Raw genomic sequence first — 17,301 nt, 5'->3', positions numbered from 1 at the left:
CGGGTGATACCTCAACACTCTTACGCGGTCGTTGCCAAGCTGAAAAGAGTGGAAGCCAAACGAGTGACGGTGTCTTCGTTGTCCATCAGCACCTTACTCGGCGTCGTTTCGGCGTTGTGTACATTTGTTCTTTTTGTGAAAATGGCTGGTATACTCGTAGACGTAGTATCTCGCTGCGTTTCTCTCAGTTAGCATTGATTCTAGATGATATCTTGGTGTGGGCTAGGATAGCGGCTTGTTGCTCAAAGGTAATCAGAAGTATGATTGATCCCTACGTACCTAATACTTCATGTAATCTGTTGCTCAATGCTGCATCCGTTGGAAAAATGCCAATTCGCTGTCCTATCCTAATGCCTAATCCAACATCCAGCCATCTTATTCAACTCGTTCTGTATTCTTCCGCAATGGTGAATTGGGGTAGAGGCATGCTGATAGCCATGTACGGCCCCATGGGACAACACTTTTCGCCTCTTAACCCATAAAAACCTCTGCTTAGTCAAGACCGGAACTGAAGATCGGGTGGAGGAAGAACAAACCTTCCATCAGGCCCGATTTCCTCTTCATTCAACCGATTAACCCTCGTCTCAAGAACCTGGTGTGAACACCTCTGAAAAGAGACTGCAGAGTTGGGAAGCCACGCAGTTCTTCTTGAATTCCCGGGTCTCCAAACTTCCACCGCGCCAAAAAGAAAAAGATGCCCCCAAACACGGCAACAGTGACGGATACCAAAAGGTAGAACCCAAGGCCGACGTCAAGGTTGGCGTCAGTGTCCACGTAAGTGAGTTCGAATGTGTCCAAATCCATATTGAGGAATGCTTGGAGAACGTAATCGACAGCTTGGTGGTAGGCGGTGTCCTCACGACAATCAAAATCCAGTACGCTGGTTATTGCAGAGATAACAAAAGAGAAAGTAACCGATGCGGCGCGCATCGTTAACCTGACTGCACGAATGAAGGACCTTATCGGGAAGAACTAATGGGGCCGGTTAGTGTGAGCATATTCTGAGGAGTCGTAGCTGAGGTGAGGGTCCATACCATGGTGCGACCTTGAGAACCGGTCTCTCCTATATCATGCTGTGGTGAATTGTTGGATGAAATCGAGGAATGCTGATATTTTCATATGCTGCGTTATGTTGTGTGTTGAATACGTGACTGTCGTATACTGATACAGCGCGGGAATAATTTGCATTCAAGGCGATCATAGAAAAAAAAAAGAAAAAAAAAACTCGTCAAACGCAGAATGGACTTCGCGTTGCTCTCCCGGTCCTCGCGAGTGTCCTGTAGCCGGACTGGTACAAAATCAAGCAGGCGGAGTGTTTGGGCGGCATATCGGCCAGCCAGACAGCCAACACTCTCCTCCTATCTCAAAACCCGAGCTGGCACTTCCTCAATAATGCCGGTACCGTCTGCTCCTATTGCCATAGTTGTAGTACCCTGATCGTGACCCTCCATAATAGTACGTGCTGGTATCTCGCACTTGGCTAATCCCCAACTGGTCAGCAACATTCACGTATCCTTCCGAGGTTGGCCTCCCCTTCTTGATCATCTTGATCAAGTCATCATCGCCTTCCCAGACACTCCTGCAGTACGGGCAAGTGACATCGGCCTTGGATCCGCCAGCCTGCTTCCGTTTTGTAGCCGCCCACATCTCGAAGCACTCCTTGTGAACGTTCTGGCCGCATGCCGCTCGGCACCAAACAATTTCCTCGGGCTTGTGTACCTCCATCTCGTTAAAACAAATAGGGCAATCCCCTTCAATCGGCTTCCTCCTCTTGTCTCCTTCGCCTGTCGTGAGACTGTCACCGTCTTCCACGATCGGAGGGGCATTGCTAAAGATGACTTCGAGCTCGCAGCTTAGCAGTGCCAGTTGGTAGACATATTCGTACCTGGCACGCAGTACTCGGGCCAGTACGTAAATGATGTGTTTGCACTGCTCGTTCTTCTCACCCATGGGGCAGGTGCATGTTGGCTGTCGGGCAATTGTCACGGTGTAGATGTTGCCTGTCGAACCTGCTATTTCCACCTCCTCTTCGAAGCCTTCCAAGCTGTCCCATACGGGTATGCGTTTACGCGAGAGGACAAAAAATCGTTGAGTTGTGGCTCGTTCGTAGATGACAGCAAAAGCTTGGGGTGCTTTGTCACGGAATCTGGGTTGGAGTCAGCTAGCAGTCCAAACTGAGGATTTGTGGACCGAGGGAAAACATCCACATGGGGTGGTTGTGCGTACCTGCGTAGTCGCTTCTCTTCCGTGGCCAGGGCTAACTCGTCCTTCTTGGACTTCTTTGAGGATGTACCTGCTACTTGTTTGGTATCTGAAACAGTTGGTTCATCATCGACTTGCTTCCTCTTTCTGCTTGAGGCGGCCGTGTTGCCTGTGCCCATTGCTGCGATCTGGTGAGATGACAATATTGCCGAAGAAGGGAAAGAGCCGTGTTGGGATACTTCCAATTGTCCCTTATCCAAAAGAAACAATCCAAGATGTAAGAGGAGGTGGAAGGGTGACAGAGTGTCCGCTGCCGGATTGATGATAACGACGGGAGGAGGGAAAACAGGATGCAGTGGCGAAGGCCATCAAGGTCCCCGTGCAGATAGCTCCCTTGGTTGTTGACCTGTCACAGCGGATGCCAGATGCACGTTAAAGCGCCAGGTCAGCTGATTCACAGCGGTACATGCTCGCTTAGTAGGCAACCACCAGGCAAGTACCCAGGTAGGGCTACTTTCCTCGCTAACAGTTAGCGGTTGTCTTCCACGGACGGCACTTATACGGGCCCCGGATTTCGCTGGATCGTCAATCCCACCATTCGCTAACGTTGACGTAACATTTTCATTCACCCACGGTTCCAAACTAAGAACCATAACTCACAGAGATGAAGGTCGGACTACCAAAACAAACATGTCCGCATGTACTTCGGCGTCAAAACTTCCGTTCTGTCCAAAATGAGCCAAGAGGTGTGCAACTTTGGGGATAGCGGTCACGACGACTATGGTACTCAACAGCCACATCGAACCATGTTTGGATGCCCGTCACCACCATCTCGATGCTCTTATGAGATCTCTCCCCGGGTTTAGATTCTCGGCAACGTTTTCCGGGCCAGTGAGGTCTGGATTCAATTCCGCTATCATACCATGACGGGAGGAGGAATATATGACTATGCGCAGAGAATAAAAGCAATTGTGTCCCTCACCGGCGAACAGACCGGAGTTGATTTGGTGGTTGATATTGTAATATCAATCCTTCTGGCCCCTTCATCCTTCTTTCACTCCCTGATTGAGAAGCTAGTTCTTTACGCGAAAAGCAAAAATCAGCATGCCTGGCTTAAGTTTGATGAACGCTGCCGGTTTAACCGTGGCTTGGACAGTCTTGGTTGCCTTGAGTGTACCATACCTGTCCGAGACTTTTCCCCAGATCTCATCACTCACCTTCATCATCAGCGGCCTTCCAGTACCTCTGGCTGACCACCCTCTGGCAAAGCCCCTGAAGCTTTTCCGGAACAAAACTTCAATGACAGAAGAACATCAACAGCCCTTCTACTGCGATGTATCCCATTCATACAAGACTGAGCTCGTATCTCTTAACCCTTTGATTATATATATCCATAACCTCATAACACCGTCCGAGATCACCTCACTCCTCTACACAGCCGAACCCATGTTCAAACCATCGGTGGTCATTAAGCACGGCCGTCAACAACAGATGCAAGACCGCACGTCGAGCTCGGCGGGACTACCACGCGACGATCCCGCCGTCAGGTGCGTGCTGAACCGGGCACGAGGCTTTATGGGTACAATGTTGAGGGATGGCTGGGACGAGATGGGTCCGCCGCAGTTAGTTCGGTATCGGGCCGGTCAGAGGTTCAATGTCCATCATGACTGGTTTGACAGGCCGCTCCTAGCCAACGACGGCAGCGACAGGGTGTGGAATCGCGTTGCCAGTTTCTTTGCCATACTCCAGGACAATTGCACCAAGGGCGAGACACACTTTCCTCATGCGAAGCCCATCATATCGCCGAGTCCGTGGAACGAACCCATGTGGCGTGGCGGATTGGAGGACCAAAAGCTGAAAAACGTGACCGATTTGAAGCCTCTTTGGCGGGAGCATGATGATGGAGGGTTGGCGTTCAGACCGGTTGCTGGCAATGCTATCTTTTGGGTTAACCTTCATGCCAACGGGACTGGTGATGAACGGACAAACCATGCCGGACTTCCACTCGGGGATGGGCTGAAGACCGCGATGAACATTTGGCCTAGGCGATACTGGCCTTATGAATAGAGTACACGGCTTGCTACGTTTGCTATTTTAGTATCCAAAAATTTCAGGGCGATCGATATCCGAATCAGTTCTTTGCCGACCAGACCTTCCTGCCATCGAACCATGTCTCCAGAACCTTTGCCTCCTTCAGCTTCTCCTTATCCCAATCCATGTCCACAATGGTGAAGTCGGCCTTCATCCCCTTCTCCAGTCTTCCTATCCTGTTCTCATCGCGGCAGCTATACGCCACGCCCTGAGACGCCGCAGCGACCGCCTCGCACACGCCTAGAGCAAAGTGCGGGTTGACCGTGGTCTGGTAGTCGGGCTCCCGATACGATCTCCTCGTCGCTCCAACGTACACATTAGGCAACGGAGCATGCGGTGCCGTGGGCGCATCGCTTCCCAACGCCAACGGCGCCCCATGATCCGCAAATTCGCGATACGCAAAAGCCCTTCCACACCTGTGCGCTCCCAACAACTTGGGCCAAGCCCTCAGGATCGCCGGGTCCGCATGCACCGGCTGAATCGAAGCCGTGATGCCCGCCTTGCCCAGCCTCTCGGCGTCCTTCTCGCTCGACAGCTCCAAGTGCTCCACGCGCGGTCTCCTCTCCGGGCTCGCGTGCGCAATCAACACGTCCAAAACCGTCTTGATGGTCTCATCCCCAATCGCATGCAACGCCACCTGCAATCCCGCCTCATCCGCCCTCTTGACCACGGGCTCCAGCTGCTCCGCCGTCCAAAGCGGCACCTCCCTATGCCCATTATGCTCGTAGGGCTCCGACAGGCCAGCCGTGCATCCATCGATGATGCCATCACAAATGATTTTCACCCCGACAATCCTGCAATCCGGCGTCGTCTCGCTGTTGAACTGCCTCGCAAGCTCAATCGCCCTCTCCACCTGCCTCACATTTTCCTCGTCATTCTTTCCCGGCTTCACCAACCAATACGCCGCAATCCTCAACGGAATGCCTTCCTTGCCGCCGTTCTCCTCCGAAGACGACGACGACCGTCTTCTCAGTTCCTGCAACGCATCCCACGCCCCTTCGTCCATGGCCATGTCGATCGCCCCCGTGTACCCCACGGAATGGTACGCTTCCACCGCAGCCTGTATAGCAGCCATCCTCTCCTCCACCGTCGCCACCCGCGCCAGGTACGGCCATACATAGGTGATGTTGGCTGCCTCGTTGAACACGCCCGTCACTTTGCCGTCGGCATCCCGCTCAATCGTCCCGCCGGGAACATCCTGCCATTCTTGGGCGCCCAAGTCGCGGATGCCGGCCGTGTTGCACCAAGCCGAGTGTAGATCCTTGGTGTCCACCAGGATCGGTCGGTCTTTTCCGTCCATGTCGAGCCCGTCCAGGTCTTTGGCTGTGACTCCGTCGGGAGTCATGGAGTGCATCCACCCGCGACACAAGATCCTGGGAACGTCGGGGTGGGAGGCGGCGTAGGAGCGGATGGTGGATCGGATGTCGGCAAGAGATTTGCAGGGACCCAGGTCGAGCTTGGTGAGGGATTGGCCCATGATCATTAGGTGCATGTGGCCGTCGATGAAACCGGGGAGGAGGGAGTGGCCGGCTAGGTCGATGGTTTCCACTACTTCTTCCTCCTCCCCGGAGGATGAGGAGAGAAGGGCGGTGGTGATGGGTTCATCTTGGGGAGAGCCGACGTGGAGGATGGTGTCGTTGCGGATGAGGAGGCAGGAGGCGAAGGAGGGGGGCGTGTGGAGGCCGGCGTTTTGGCCGGGGCGGACGGGGGAGAGGAAGATGCGGCCGTTGATGAAGAGGGTTGTTTTGGCCATCTTTGTTAGTTTTTGTAGTGATGACCTCTAGGTTGGTGTGAGTGAAGGAATTGAAGATTTAGTTGTGGCCTGACCAGTTAATGTCTCAAAGTTGTAGTGTGAAGCCCTGCAGGGTTGCTACGCGTGTAGTGAAAATAAGGGTCTCGATGCGGAGATGACTCGGATCAGATAAGATCATCAGCGCTCAGTCGGGGTTTGTGTGGTTCTGGAGCGATCACCGCTCCGGTTTTAGGCCGTGATTGCGGAGTAAAAGTCATAGCAAGTCGGCAGACGGCTTGACCCGAAACTTGTGGCAATCGTTGGCAGACGAGATCAATGATTGTACGGTTCGAAGCATTGAGTCGGGTGGACATTTCAAGGTGGTTTAAATCAGCATTTCCACGAATGCTTTTCCGACGTCTATAAGTTGACCATCGTAACCTCGAAAACGTTTCCAAGAATACATCTGTGTTGTAACTCGGCCATTTAAGCCTTACCTAGACTAGGTGCTTCGAAGAAAAAGTGGTACCTCCATCCTCATCTTCTTCTAGCTCCTCAGGAGTACAGTATATTTATTCATGAATAACGAATGCCTTACCAATCTGTAGTGACGAGGAGACTGAAGTCTCACCACAGGTAGAATGTATTAGAGCTTCCCAATCTTCATCATTTCAATCGCGATACCCATGCCAAGCCAAAATAGCTTTATCGGCTTCATCCCTTGGCCCGTCCGAGTTGCTTCAACGTTTCTGGATTTGATAGTGTTTACATACAAACCGAGAGTCGTCATTCGGCACAGCGTCGCCCGAGTGGTTGCTTCTACCCCGACTTTGAACGAGATGAATGGAACTTTGTGCGGGGCGGCGGGAACAGTTGGGGTATCATGCCACCTCCTTGCAAGAAAAGCCAGGAACCGAAGTCAGGAATGGCCTCTTGCCGGTCATCTTGGCATGAAATCGAAGCCATTTCAGTTCATTGATCCCGTAGTAATCCGCTGTCATTGAATCTGTTATGGTGTTGACATTGGAGAGTTCATTCAACTGCCCGACCATTTCAAGTTCCCACAAAGATGGAAATCAAGAAACGAGGAAGGGAACCGCACAACGAAGGACGGGATCATGGAACAGGAACTGAACAAGTGGAAAGTGGAAGCGTGGGGGGTGTCCCCAAGCCCAGACCCTAGAGCCCGGGCCCCAAATTTCCCAAGACTGGACTCCACACCCAGGGCGCTATCTCCCGGTACGCCAGGGCCATCCCCGCTGAAGCAGGAAACCCCACCGCTTCCCCGCCAAGCATCTGGAGATGGTAACTGGAAAGGGAAGGTGTGTCCGGCCTTATCCCAACGGCGCTGCACCTGTTTTTCTGCTTTCTTTTTTTTTCTTCCAGCCACGCCAACCTCTTTTCTTCACCGAGAGCATGAAACTGACAAGGAAGGTTTTGGCTCAAACAGGGCAACGATCTTCTTTTTGCTGTTGGCTCGCTTGTCTCCAAGTTCCAGACTTTGTTTACTCTTAAGTAAACCAATACTACCTCTCGTCGGCGATACGGATGCCACTCCTGGACCCGAAAATCCGGGGTAATCGCGGCTCTATTCTCTGACTACGGATTTGATCCGCCCACTGCTATCTTCAACGGATCCAACCTCAACACCAACAACTGAACTGGGCTTGACTCATATGGCTTCTTGGCTGATAGACGTCCAAAATATCCCAGCTCATGGATACATGCGCTTATCGCCGGCCACTCGGTGCCCCTGATCGGGTGTGACATTCCTACACTAGTGGCATGGCTGCCATGGACTCAGAGAACGGATTGGGGCATGTTCTGCAAAGAAACCCTGCTGATCTTATCTCCAAAATACTACCATAAGAACGCCGCTGACCTCGACACACAAGTTCGCATCAAAGACTTTGTCCCCCTTCCTCTACTCTCCTGGGTGTCGTTGGTCTTCTGCACCGCGGGCCTCGTCTGATTGCTACATCAAAGACAACCATCACCAACGCAATCCCGTTAGCATTTGGCTAATCTCGAAGCCCAGCTCCTGTGCCTCCAAAGGGTTCAGATCCGGTCGCCATGTCCAAATACGGCGATGGAAACTTCGCCGAGAAGCAGGGCGGCGGCGAGGCCCTGGATGTGGCTTATTCTCACAACCAAGGCCAGGTCATGGACGGTACAATCTCTCTGGACGCCAACCATCAATTGCAAAGAGGTCTCAAGAGTCGGCACATTCAGTTTCTGGCTTTGGGAGGAGCGTACGTTGCAATTTCTTCCCTGAGGACTACCACAACCCCAATGTTTCCCTTGACTTATCCGCTAATGGTGCTCTTCACAGTATCGGAACGGGTCTCTTCGTCGGTTCGGGCGGTATCTTGGCCACCGTCGGCCCAGCGCCGCTATGGCTGGCCTACCTATCCATGATGCTTCTTGTCTGGATCGTCATGAACTGTATCGGCGAAATGTGCACATACCTTCCTCTTAGAGGAATCACACTGCCCTACTTCACAGAGCGTTTCGTCGATGCCAGCTTAGGGTTTGCCGCTGGCTGGAACTATTGGTGAGTTTCTTTTGGGATCAAGGGAACGAAATGCTCAGTCCAACTGACGCGATGGATCCTAGGTATGCGTACGCCATCCTCGTCGCCGCCGAAGCGTCCGCAGGCGCCATCCTCCTCAACTACTGGGAAACACCAGTTCCCACCTGGGCTTGGATCACCATCATCCTTGTTGTTAACCTGGTCTTGAACATCATCGCGGTCGAGGTCTTTGGTGAGGCCGAGTTCTGGTTTGCCAGCATCAAGTTCATCACCATCATGGGGCTCATCATTGTTGGCCTCGTTATCATGCTGGGAGGCGGGCCAAACCACAATCGGTTAGGGTTTCACTATTGGAACGATCCGGGAGCGTTCAAGGAGTACCTCGCACCTGGTGCCACTGGCAGATTTGCTGCGTATTGGACGGCATTCATCCGCGCCGGATTCAGCTTCATCACCTCCCCCGAACTGATCGGTCTCGCTGCTGGTGAGACTGTCGCACCGAGACGCAACATTCCCAAGGCCGCCCGCCGTTTCTTGGGTCGTCTGGCTGTCTTTTATGGCATCAGCTCCTTGATCGTAGGCTGCATTGTTCCCTCGGATAACAAGAACCTGCTTTCCGGCACCTCGGACGCCAGCGCCAGTCCTTGGGTTATAGGTATTCAGCTCGCCGGTATCGGTGGCCTGAACCATGTTATCAACGCTGCCATCTTGACCTCTGCTTGGTCCGCTGGTAACGCATTCTTGTACTCAGGATCCCGTATCCTGTATTCTCTGGCCCAAAACGGCCAAGCACCCGCCATTTTCACGAGAACCACCAAGCGTGGTGTCCCATATACCGCCGTCTTGATGACCTGGGCATTCTCTCTGCTTGCCTACCTGAACGTATCCAACAATGGCGCTCAGGTGTTTACCTGGTTCTCCAACCTTTCCACCATCTCCGGGTACATCGGCTGGATCGTTCTGCTCATCACTTACCTGCGATTCCGTCAGGCGCTCAAAGTCCAGGGACTGTTGGCGACACTGCCCTTCAAAACTCCGGGTCAGCCATATGCGGCATGGTTTGCCCTGGTCATGATCAGCATTTTGACACTCACAAACGGATTCCAAGTGTTTGTCAAGTGGAATTACAAGGATTTCCTTGCGGCATACATTACCTTGCCTGCTTTCCTTGTTCTATACTTCGGCCATAAGATCTGGCACAGGATGCCATTCCATAAGCCCGCCGGTGAGATCGATGTATTGACAGGCAAGAAGGAGATGGACGATATGTGCGCGAATGACGTGGAACCGGTTCCGAGGAACTGGTTGGAGAAGATCTGGTTTTGGATTGCATGATTGTTTCTGTTGTTTTGTTGCTGTTGCTGTTGTCGTGATACCCTTCAATTGCATTTACAAACACGTCGTCCCTGATATTTTTCGAGATCTATTGTTTTGTTGATCTGTCATTCCCCGTGCATGGTGACAACGAATCAGATGAATGTATCACCACAAACTCAGATCCTCATCTTTCGGCGCATAACTCGCACTAAAACGCTCAAACAGTGACTCATTCGCACAATACTTGTCAACCTTCGGGCAACATGGAACGAATTCGCATCGAATGATATGTTGCACGAGGGCCTGGTGCCATCGGAATGATTCGAGCAGGTGGAACTTTGACAGCGACGGCGAGTCTTGGATCCCAAATTGATGCTGGTGGCTAAGCCGCCACAGCTCCGCACAGCAGCCCTAAGGAACGGCAGCTAGAGGTAGGCGCGGATAGGGGATCGAGACGGAGTTTCTGTCTTGGCTGTCGGTCCACCAGTGAGGCACAGCGTTTGTCGCTGCCCAGACCAATACGAAACCCTGACGACTTCTCCGCTGGACGGCCATCTAGTTCTAGATCGTCTGTTTGTTTCCCAATCACGACTAGACAAGCTGCGCAAGTCCTGCAACAGGCCGATCTGACGGGAGCTTCACCCTTTGTCAACCACTCAAATCTGCATCGCGATCGAGATAAGGTGTCATCCAATGTTGGCAAAGATACCCAATCGGGCTCCATCCCAACTGGGCGGGCGGTGCCTAAATCTGGATCTCGTATAAGATAGCTCTGAGGATCTCGACAACAAGGCAGCAAGAAAACATTCCCCCTGCTTTCTACTACAAATAGACCATCTCCTCCCGGGTCACATCTCAAGTGCTCTTTCCAGTCGAACCCTCAGATATCAGCAGATTATCGACACTCTCCACAGACAACATAACAGCAAAAATGTCGGTACCAAGCACGGAAATCGAGAGCCATGCCAAGGTGAGTTACATCTGAACCCCGGTCGTCATAATCAAGGGTTTCCATTGACAAAACCTTCAGTCCATCAAGGTCGCCATCGTAGGTGCCGGCTCCGTTGGCGTCACCACCGCCTACGCCCTCCTCCTCAGCCATCTCGCCGCCGAGATCGTCCTCATCGATATCGATAAGAACCGCGCCCTCGGCGAGGTTATGGACCTTTCACACGCCGCCCACTTCGCGCACGCCAAGGTCAGCGTGGGCGAGTACGAAGACTGCGCAGGTGCCACGGCCGTCATCATCACCGCCGGCGTCAACCAGAAGCCCGGGCAGACTCGCATGGATCTAGTCAAGACCAACTACGGTCTGTTTGAGCAAATCGTACCGCAGATCGCCAAGCACGCGCCCAACACGATCCTGATCGTGGCCACCAACCCATGCGACGTGCTCACCAAGGCCGCGTACGAGCTCAGCGGATTCCCCGTCCAGCGCGTCATCGGCTCAGGCACCGCCATGGACACCACCCGCTTCCGCCACGAGCTCGGCAAGCACTACGGCGTCAACCCGCGCAACGTGCACGCCGTCATTGTTGGCGAGCACGGCGACAGCCAGCTGCCTGTGTGGTCGCTCGCCAGCATCGCCGGCATGCGCCTGGAGGACTACTGCAAGCAGAAGGGCATCGTGTACGATGAGGAGGCTATGGATGCGCTGAGCAAGCGCACGCGCGAGGCGGCTTATGAGATTATCCAGAGGAAGGGAAAGACGAACTACGGTGTGGCAAGCGTACTGGTGAGCATCTTGGAGCCTATCATTACCAATGCCGATCAGCTGGTTACCGTGTCAAGAGTGGGTGACTATGCCGGCGTGGAGGGTGTGGCGCTTAGCATGCCATGCAAGCTGAACAGTAAGGGAGCGCATCAGGATGTGGAGCTGTTGTTGAACGAGAAGGAGAAGGAGGCGTTGAGGAGGAGTGCTACGAGTATCAAGGAGTGCTTTGATACTGTTGCCAAGAAGGAGTAGGTTGATTTCTTGGTCACGGTGAGGATTCATCTCCGGGACCTTCATGGCGCTTCTTTCTCTTCTTGATGTTGCTTTGTTTCAAAGTGGTTTTGCTGTTTCATGGATTGTTTGGATTGCAAAGAGGGCTTCACCAGTAGGTGAGATACCAGAGGCTGGCGCAAACGGGCGAGAGAAGGTTATTTTGAGGTTCTACCTAGAGGTAGCTACAGCTATACTGATGCATAGGCGATACTCACAATACTGCCAAGGTTATTACAGTGAATTTCGTTCAGAGTTCTTTCCAATCTTGAGTATGATGTCTCAAGTATATTCGGCAGGTACACCCACGGGGAGGTTGGGTTTCCACATTCACCCAACGCGGGGCGATTCTTCTCTTCGTGTTCTCTTTCTTTCCTTGCCCACTTCACCATTTTCGACAGGAGGAAAATATTGATCATCCTATGGAAAGTTACAGCATTAGGGTTTGCCTCCGCATCATCCACATTCCTCTCCAAAACATCCAACCCCCTATCTTCTCTCTTTGGCGGGAGCAAGTAAACCGTCATCCTGGGCAGCCCATGAAGGACAACAGCATCGCGCATCATGTATCGCACAAGTCTAGGACCAGCCAGTCAACTGGACATAAAGATTCAGAGCATGAATCCCTTTTACTATAAGTGCTCGTCCGATATCATGTACACAAGTCCTTGCCATTACATGGTCCGAAGCTAACGACCAAGTTTTAACTCGGCAGAGTCCATTCCACCGAATCGCAATCCATCGACCGACCATGTGCACTCTACCTGGCTCAACGCAATGCAGGGGTTGAAAAACACACAAATTGCTGAATATTCTCAAGTTGAATAATCGTTCCCATTTGACAACAGCTCTGCCATGCTGTGATCATCGGATCTCGCCCGGGGAGGACATCATTCGATTTCCATATTGCTGTGGAAAACACTAATCCCCAACGGCTGAGGAGGTACTTGACTTCGTCTATAGTCAACTTCCCTGTTCGGACCGAAAGACCGATTCAAACTGGACAACAGGTGGTGGAGTGGCTGATCAAGCAAGAGCAGATAACTTACAATTTTTCAAGATACGAGAGAGCGACAACGAGTGATGCATCACCACCCAACCTCGGAGAGTGAAAGACGATCGAATGCAACTCATTCTCTAGGGCTAGTTGCACTGCCATGCAGATCACAAGACAAGGATCTGAATCTGAACGATCTTTACATCAGACTTTCGGACAATTTTACCGAGACCTTCGCTATGAAGCACAACACACGAGACCACATTCCCGCCATCAAACATACCAACCGAGGCGCGATTGAGCAACGGTGCGCAAAGCCAAAGCTGGCAGTGTCAGTTTCGGCAGCTCGCTTTCGTGAGTCCACGTCGATCCAGCAGGCATCCAGACGCCCCAGACGGAGGCGATCCAGAACAAGGGACCGAGGATAAACTCAACACCGAGATCTGAAACGGGATTAGGCTGGTTCATGAATGAAAGTACGCTCGGGCATCCGTTTGATGTGGACGCACACTTGCACGCATGACAAGGTTCAAAGGAACAAGGACAAGACCCAGAAGCTTGAAGCAGGCGAAGAACCTTTCACGAGAACACGACAGGTCGCCCCAGTGCCGCAACATATGCCCGGTGTAGCACCAAGACGAGGTTAATAAGTAAGGCTCGACTGCATAAATGAACAGGAAGAGACCCTTAAGGCGGCATCATCCTGGATCTGGAGATTTTCCATGTCCAAATGGGATATGCGGTTTCACAAGTTCACGACATCATCTTACATACATGCTCTGGCTGGCAACGGAACACAGACATTGCCTAAATCGGCGCAGGACGACGTTTGAACTTATCATCCTTCCCTGAAGAGCTTCGGTGGGCGGCCACATATCCACACTACTAGTCGGCGCTTTCCGCCGGAGCTAGGAACACAGATCAAAGCCGGGCATTTTTTTATGCCGCGCAGCGTTAGGCTTCTGGCCTATTTTCAACTCCAACTCACCTTTCCCTCCCCATCACTCTTGGCAATGCCATTGTGCTATCCGCGCGGCTATTGATACAGAAGCTTCCGAATAAGATGCTCTACAGCGCGGAGGTGGCAGTGCCATTACCGTTGATGTCGACATCCCGATCCGCGCTCGCGCTTTTAGGAGAGTTTTAGATGATTTTGAGCGCCAGGGGTTTGTGAACCAGTTCCCTGGGTCCCTTGAGGGACGCTCGAATGGGACGTTGACAACCAATCCATGCGTCCATTGCTGCAGTCTGTAACAGTTTGAGGCCCTGTTCCGGCCTGGTCGACACCTGAGGGAACCAATCACGACAGCGACCGATACTACCTGGGGCCGCTGTGGCTGGAAGGAACCCGGTAGCCGCTTCGATGCTACCATTGCTCTTCAAAGAAAGCTCCTACTGGTCAAGAGCCAAAGAAAACAATGGGGGTTCAAGAGTCTGGCCGGTCTCGCCAGGAGTCCAAATGTTGAAAAATCCACTTCCTGACGACTGCAGCATTATGGCCCTAGGCCCATTGTAACACGGCCAAGTCGACAACACAGCACTCTCTGATGGTCATGGATGATATATTTTTGGTGGCGGAGCTCATGCAGCCACCCAAAGGGCCAAAGGCCGCCTGTTAACCACTGCCATTCCTAGAGATAGGTTCGATCGGGTGCGTGATCCCCACTGGCAGCCTTGTTTAATTGTCTTGTTTTGGCGATCCACAGGGACACTCTACCGTACAGCAGTTTCCCGATGTAGATTGTGAGTTGGTATCCTTCCTCTCAAACAAGGCAGTAATTACAGATTCGGCTATGCTTCAGGCGTGTTCTGTGGAACATCATTGGGCACAGCAGCAGCAGCTTACTTCGGGGCCATCCGATGAGTGATCGTCTACAGGACGGCACTTCGTTCTGCCTGCGTCTTGCATCTGCAGGCTATCTGTATGCTTGTCCACTTTAAACTGACGGTGTGCGTAGGTGTGTGCAATGGAAGAATAGCTCGATGCTGCTACGCATGACACTCGCATGTAGACACCAAAGCTCCAACTACAACTGGTGGTGGGCCATACCGGCGGCCCACTCTCACCCATGTCCGACACTTCGAATGGTGACATGGTCATACAGAAACGACCATCGTCCCTCCTTACCGCCTTAGACCTAGCTCAGTTCTTCTTGTACCGAAATTGGTAGATACCTGCCTTCCCACCGTACCACTCATCGTTCACGAAGTTTGAGCTCCTTGTGCAATGCAACCTTCGACCAAAAAGAACATGACCGTTCCGAGGACGAGCCGTAACACCCCCCTGCTAGAAGGCCGCGCTTTCGCGCATCCTGGGCCCCTTGGTGGCCCTGGCCGATCGGGACTGACCAAGGGCCACTCTCTCATCCTTCAAGATGAAGGTATAAGATTCCTCGACAGATCCCAATGTTCGTGTTGTTGGTTTCAAAGCTGTTCAAGTCATCAAGCTTCACAGTCACTCGCTTCTTCAGACAGTCTAGCTATTTTCTTAAGAACATCTAGAACAACCTGAACACATCTAAGCAGCCATGCCTCATGCCACCACTCCCTCCGTTAGTTCAGACGGGTCGACCAGGAGCCGTCACCGTCACCGTGACCGTGACCACCGCCGTCACAGCATGGTTTACCTCGAAGAGTCTGAGCCAAAGCAGTTCCGTTTCTGCGCAGAACTGACCCTTCAGATTCGAAGCCGTCGGGCGGATCATCGAAGCTCAGAGTCTCTTGAGGACGAGATTCTCTACTCCCTTACCAATGGAGGCATCAAGTCTCAAATTCTTTCGGATTACCCGTACGACCACCCCACACACACTCACACGCCTTCCTACAAAGTTTGGACTATCACCAGCGACCACTCTATTCAGTCCAAGCCTACCGAGTACAAACACGCCATGAAGTTTGTCTCTCCTCTTTTCCGCTTCTCCTCCTTCGACACCTGGATCCAACATTTTGAGAGTTTCATGCAAGTCCTCAACCGAGACTTTGAGACCACTTCTACACACGAATGCAGCACTTCTATCCACCTCGCTCCCCTAGACCAAGACCACCCAGAGTGGACACGCTCCGATATCCGCGCCCTTTCCAAGTCCATTCTCTACTTCGAGTCCTGCCTCGACGCTGTCATGCCTCTCTACCGCCGCACCTCTGTCTTCGCCAAGAGCAACCGGTACAACAAGCAAATGGCCAACCTGACCACAGCCGAGTGCTTCTCACACCTGGACTCCCTCAGCAAACGGAAATATATCGCGGCACACATGGTCCGCTGCGACCCCAACTCATCCACGGGCCGGGCCCTCGGCCAGCGGTCCGACTTTCCTCATTCCGGCTACCGATGGAACTTTCTCAACCTCGTGCACAACAAGTCTCGAGGCACAATCGAGTTCCGCCAGCCTCCCGGCTCCACGACCCCCGGTGAAGCCATCGCATGGATCATCCTTGCCGTGTGCTTTGCCCAGGTGGCCTGCGCAAAGGGTGACTCGCTCCGGCCCAAGGAACGCCCCAACGTGGAGACACTGGGCGATTGGGTGTACAGGGAGGCAGTACGGGCCAACGTTCCTTCTGAGCACAGGAGGAGGTTGAGGCAGTTGTTTGATGATGCCATGCCTATCGTCTCTGACTCCAAAAAGGCCGACTTGAGCATCGTCACGGCGGAGCCGCCGATTACGGTCCATGACAAGCATGGCTTGATTTGGAGGGAGAAAGGCGAGAGGAACGTGGCGATGGAGAAGTTTGATGGGTTTTTCATGGACCCGGTGCTGAGTATGTGGGCAGATTCTTCGAGGCTTTAGTCTTTGTGATTTTTCTTTTCTTTTCTTTTCTTTTCTTTTCTTCAGAAGCTCTTTAGAGTTTCTTTACTATTTTTGAACTTTTAGCGTTGTTTCCTTGATCTCTTTCCTTTCCTTTTATCTACCTACATAGCTGTCGCCCAGATTGGCAGATGGAAACATCATGACAGCATACACCTACACTACGGGGGAATACCGCGGTGCAAAAATTTTGGGAATATGGGAAACATCAAACGGTGGCTTTTTTTCAACAAACTTTACGGTCAACGGCGTTTTGGATCAAATATGTAGCATGCATGGATGGTATGGCATACCGGTTGGGAGGCACAAACAGCAAGTCTGACTTACTTTGGACTTGATCATCTTTATGATTTTAATCTCCTCCTGATTTTAATCTCCAGATAATGATATAAAATGTTAATTACTTTTCTACATCATGTCTATCTTGTATCTAATCTACACTGTAATGGTCAATTGTAGTCTGGTATAAAATTGATGAATTTACCTGTGCAACACTTTCAGTTGAGAATCTTGAGCATCAGTCACAGTAGTTGCCAGGAACTAGATCACATTTGGAATTATCACTTCCTCAAAAGCCAAAATCGCATTCATTTTATTGCCAATATAATTCTGCAGGTCTTTCGCAATCAAATCATCTACAAG

At 52.1% G+C, this 17,301-nt stretch overlaps 6 protein-coding genes across 6 annotated transcripts; 4 read left to right on the top strand and 2 right to left on the bottom strand.

Moving 5' to 3' along the window:
• Positions 1–564: 564 nt before the first annotated feature.
• NEUTE1DRAFT_104956 (uncharacterized protein) lies at positions 565–2,381 on the bottom strand (the record flags this gene model as incomplete). Its single annotated transcript, XM_009857284.1, has 4 exons — positions 565–972; positions 1,035–1,106; positions 1,477–2,146; positions 2,227–2,381. 4 exons carry the CDS (start codon positions 2,379–2,381, stop codon positions 565–567), a joined length of 1,305 nt encoding a protein of 434 aa, XP_009855586.1.
• A 1,834-nt stretch (positions 2,382–4,215) lies between these two features.
• NEUTE1DRAFT_132740 (uncharacterized protein) lies at positions 4,216–6,046 on the bottom strand (the record flags this gene model as incomplete). Its single annotated transcript, XM_009857283.1, has 1 exon — positions 4,216–6,046. One exon carries the CDS (start codon positions 6,044–6,046, stop codon positions 4,334–4,336), a length of 1,713 nt encoding a protein of 570 aa, XP_009855585.1.
• Positions 6,047–8,098: 2,052 nt separating this feature from the next.
• NEUTE1DRAFT_89767 (proline-specific permease) lies at positions 8,099–9,965 on the top strand (the record flags this gene model as incomplete). The annotated part of the gene is made up of 3 exons (XM_009857282.1): positions 8,099–8,277; positions 8,358–8,579; positions 8,642–9,965. The coding sequence occupies 3 exons, from the start codon at positions 8,099–8,101 to the stop codon at positions 9,891–9,893; spliced, it is 1,653 nt and encodes a 550-aa protein (XP_009855584.1).
• A 763-nt stretch (positions 9,966–10,728) lies between these two features.
• Positions 10,729–12,124, top strand: NEUTE1DRAFT_71072 (uncharacterized protein; the record flags this gene model as incomplete). Its single annotated transcript, XM_009857281.1, has 2 exons — positions 10,729–10,845; positions 10,906–12,124. The coding sequence occupies 2 exons, from the start codon at positions 10,807–10,809 to the stop codon at positions 11,839–11,841; spliced, it is 975 nt and encodes a 324-aa protein (XP_009855583.1).
• Positions 12,125–15,384: 3,260 nt separating this feature from the next.
• Positions 15,385–16,641, top strand: NEUTE1DRAFT_89762 (uncharacterized protein; the record flags this gene model as incomplete). Its single annotated transcript, XM_009857280.1, has 1 exon — positions 15,385–16,641. One exon carries the CDS (start codon positions 15,385–15,387, stop codon positions 16,639–16,641), a length of 1,257 nt encoding a protein of 418 aa, XP_009855582.1.
• Positions 16,642–16,774: 133 nt separating this feature from the next.
• Positions 16,775–17,067, top strand: NEUTE1DRAFT_118582 (uncharacterized protein; the record flags this gene model as incomplete). Its single annotated transcript, XM_009857279.1, has 1 exon — positions 16,775–17,067. One exon carries the CDS (start codon positions 16,802–16,804, stop codon positions 16,979–16,981), a length of 180 nt encoding a protein of 59 aa, XP_009855581.1.
• Between the last annotated feature and the right edge of the window lie 234 nt (positions 17,068–17,301).

This window comes from Neurospora tetrasperma, assembly GCF_000213175.1.
Source record: "Neurospora tetrasperma FGSC 2508 unplaced genomic scaffold NEUTE1scaffold_81, whole genome shotgun sequence".
NCBI classification, from domain to species: Eukaryota; Fungi; Ascomycota; class Sordariomycetes; order Sordariales; family Sordariaceae; genus Neurospora; species Neurospora tetrasperma.
Note: the sequence above shows the minus strand (reverse complement) of the source record. Positions and strands in the feature narration are given on the sequence as shown.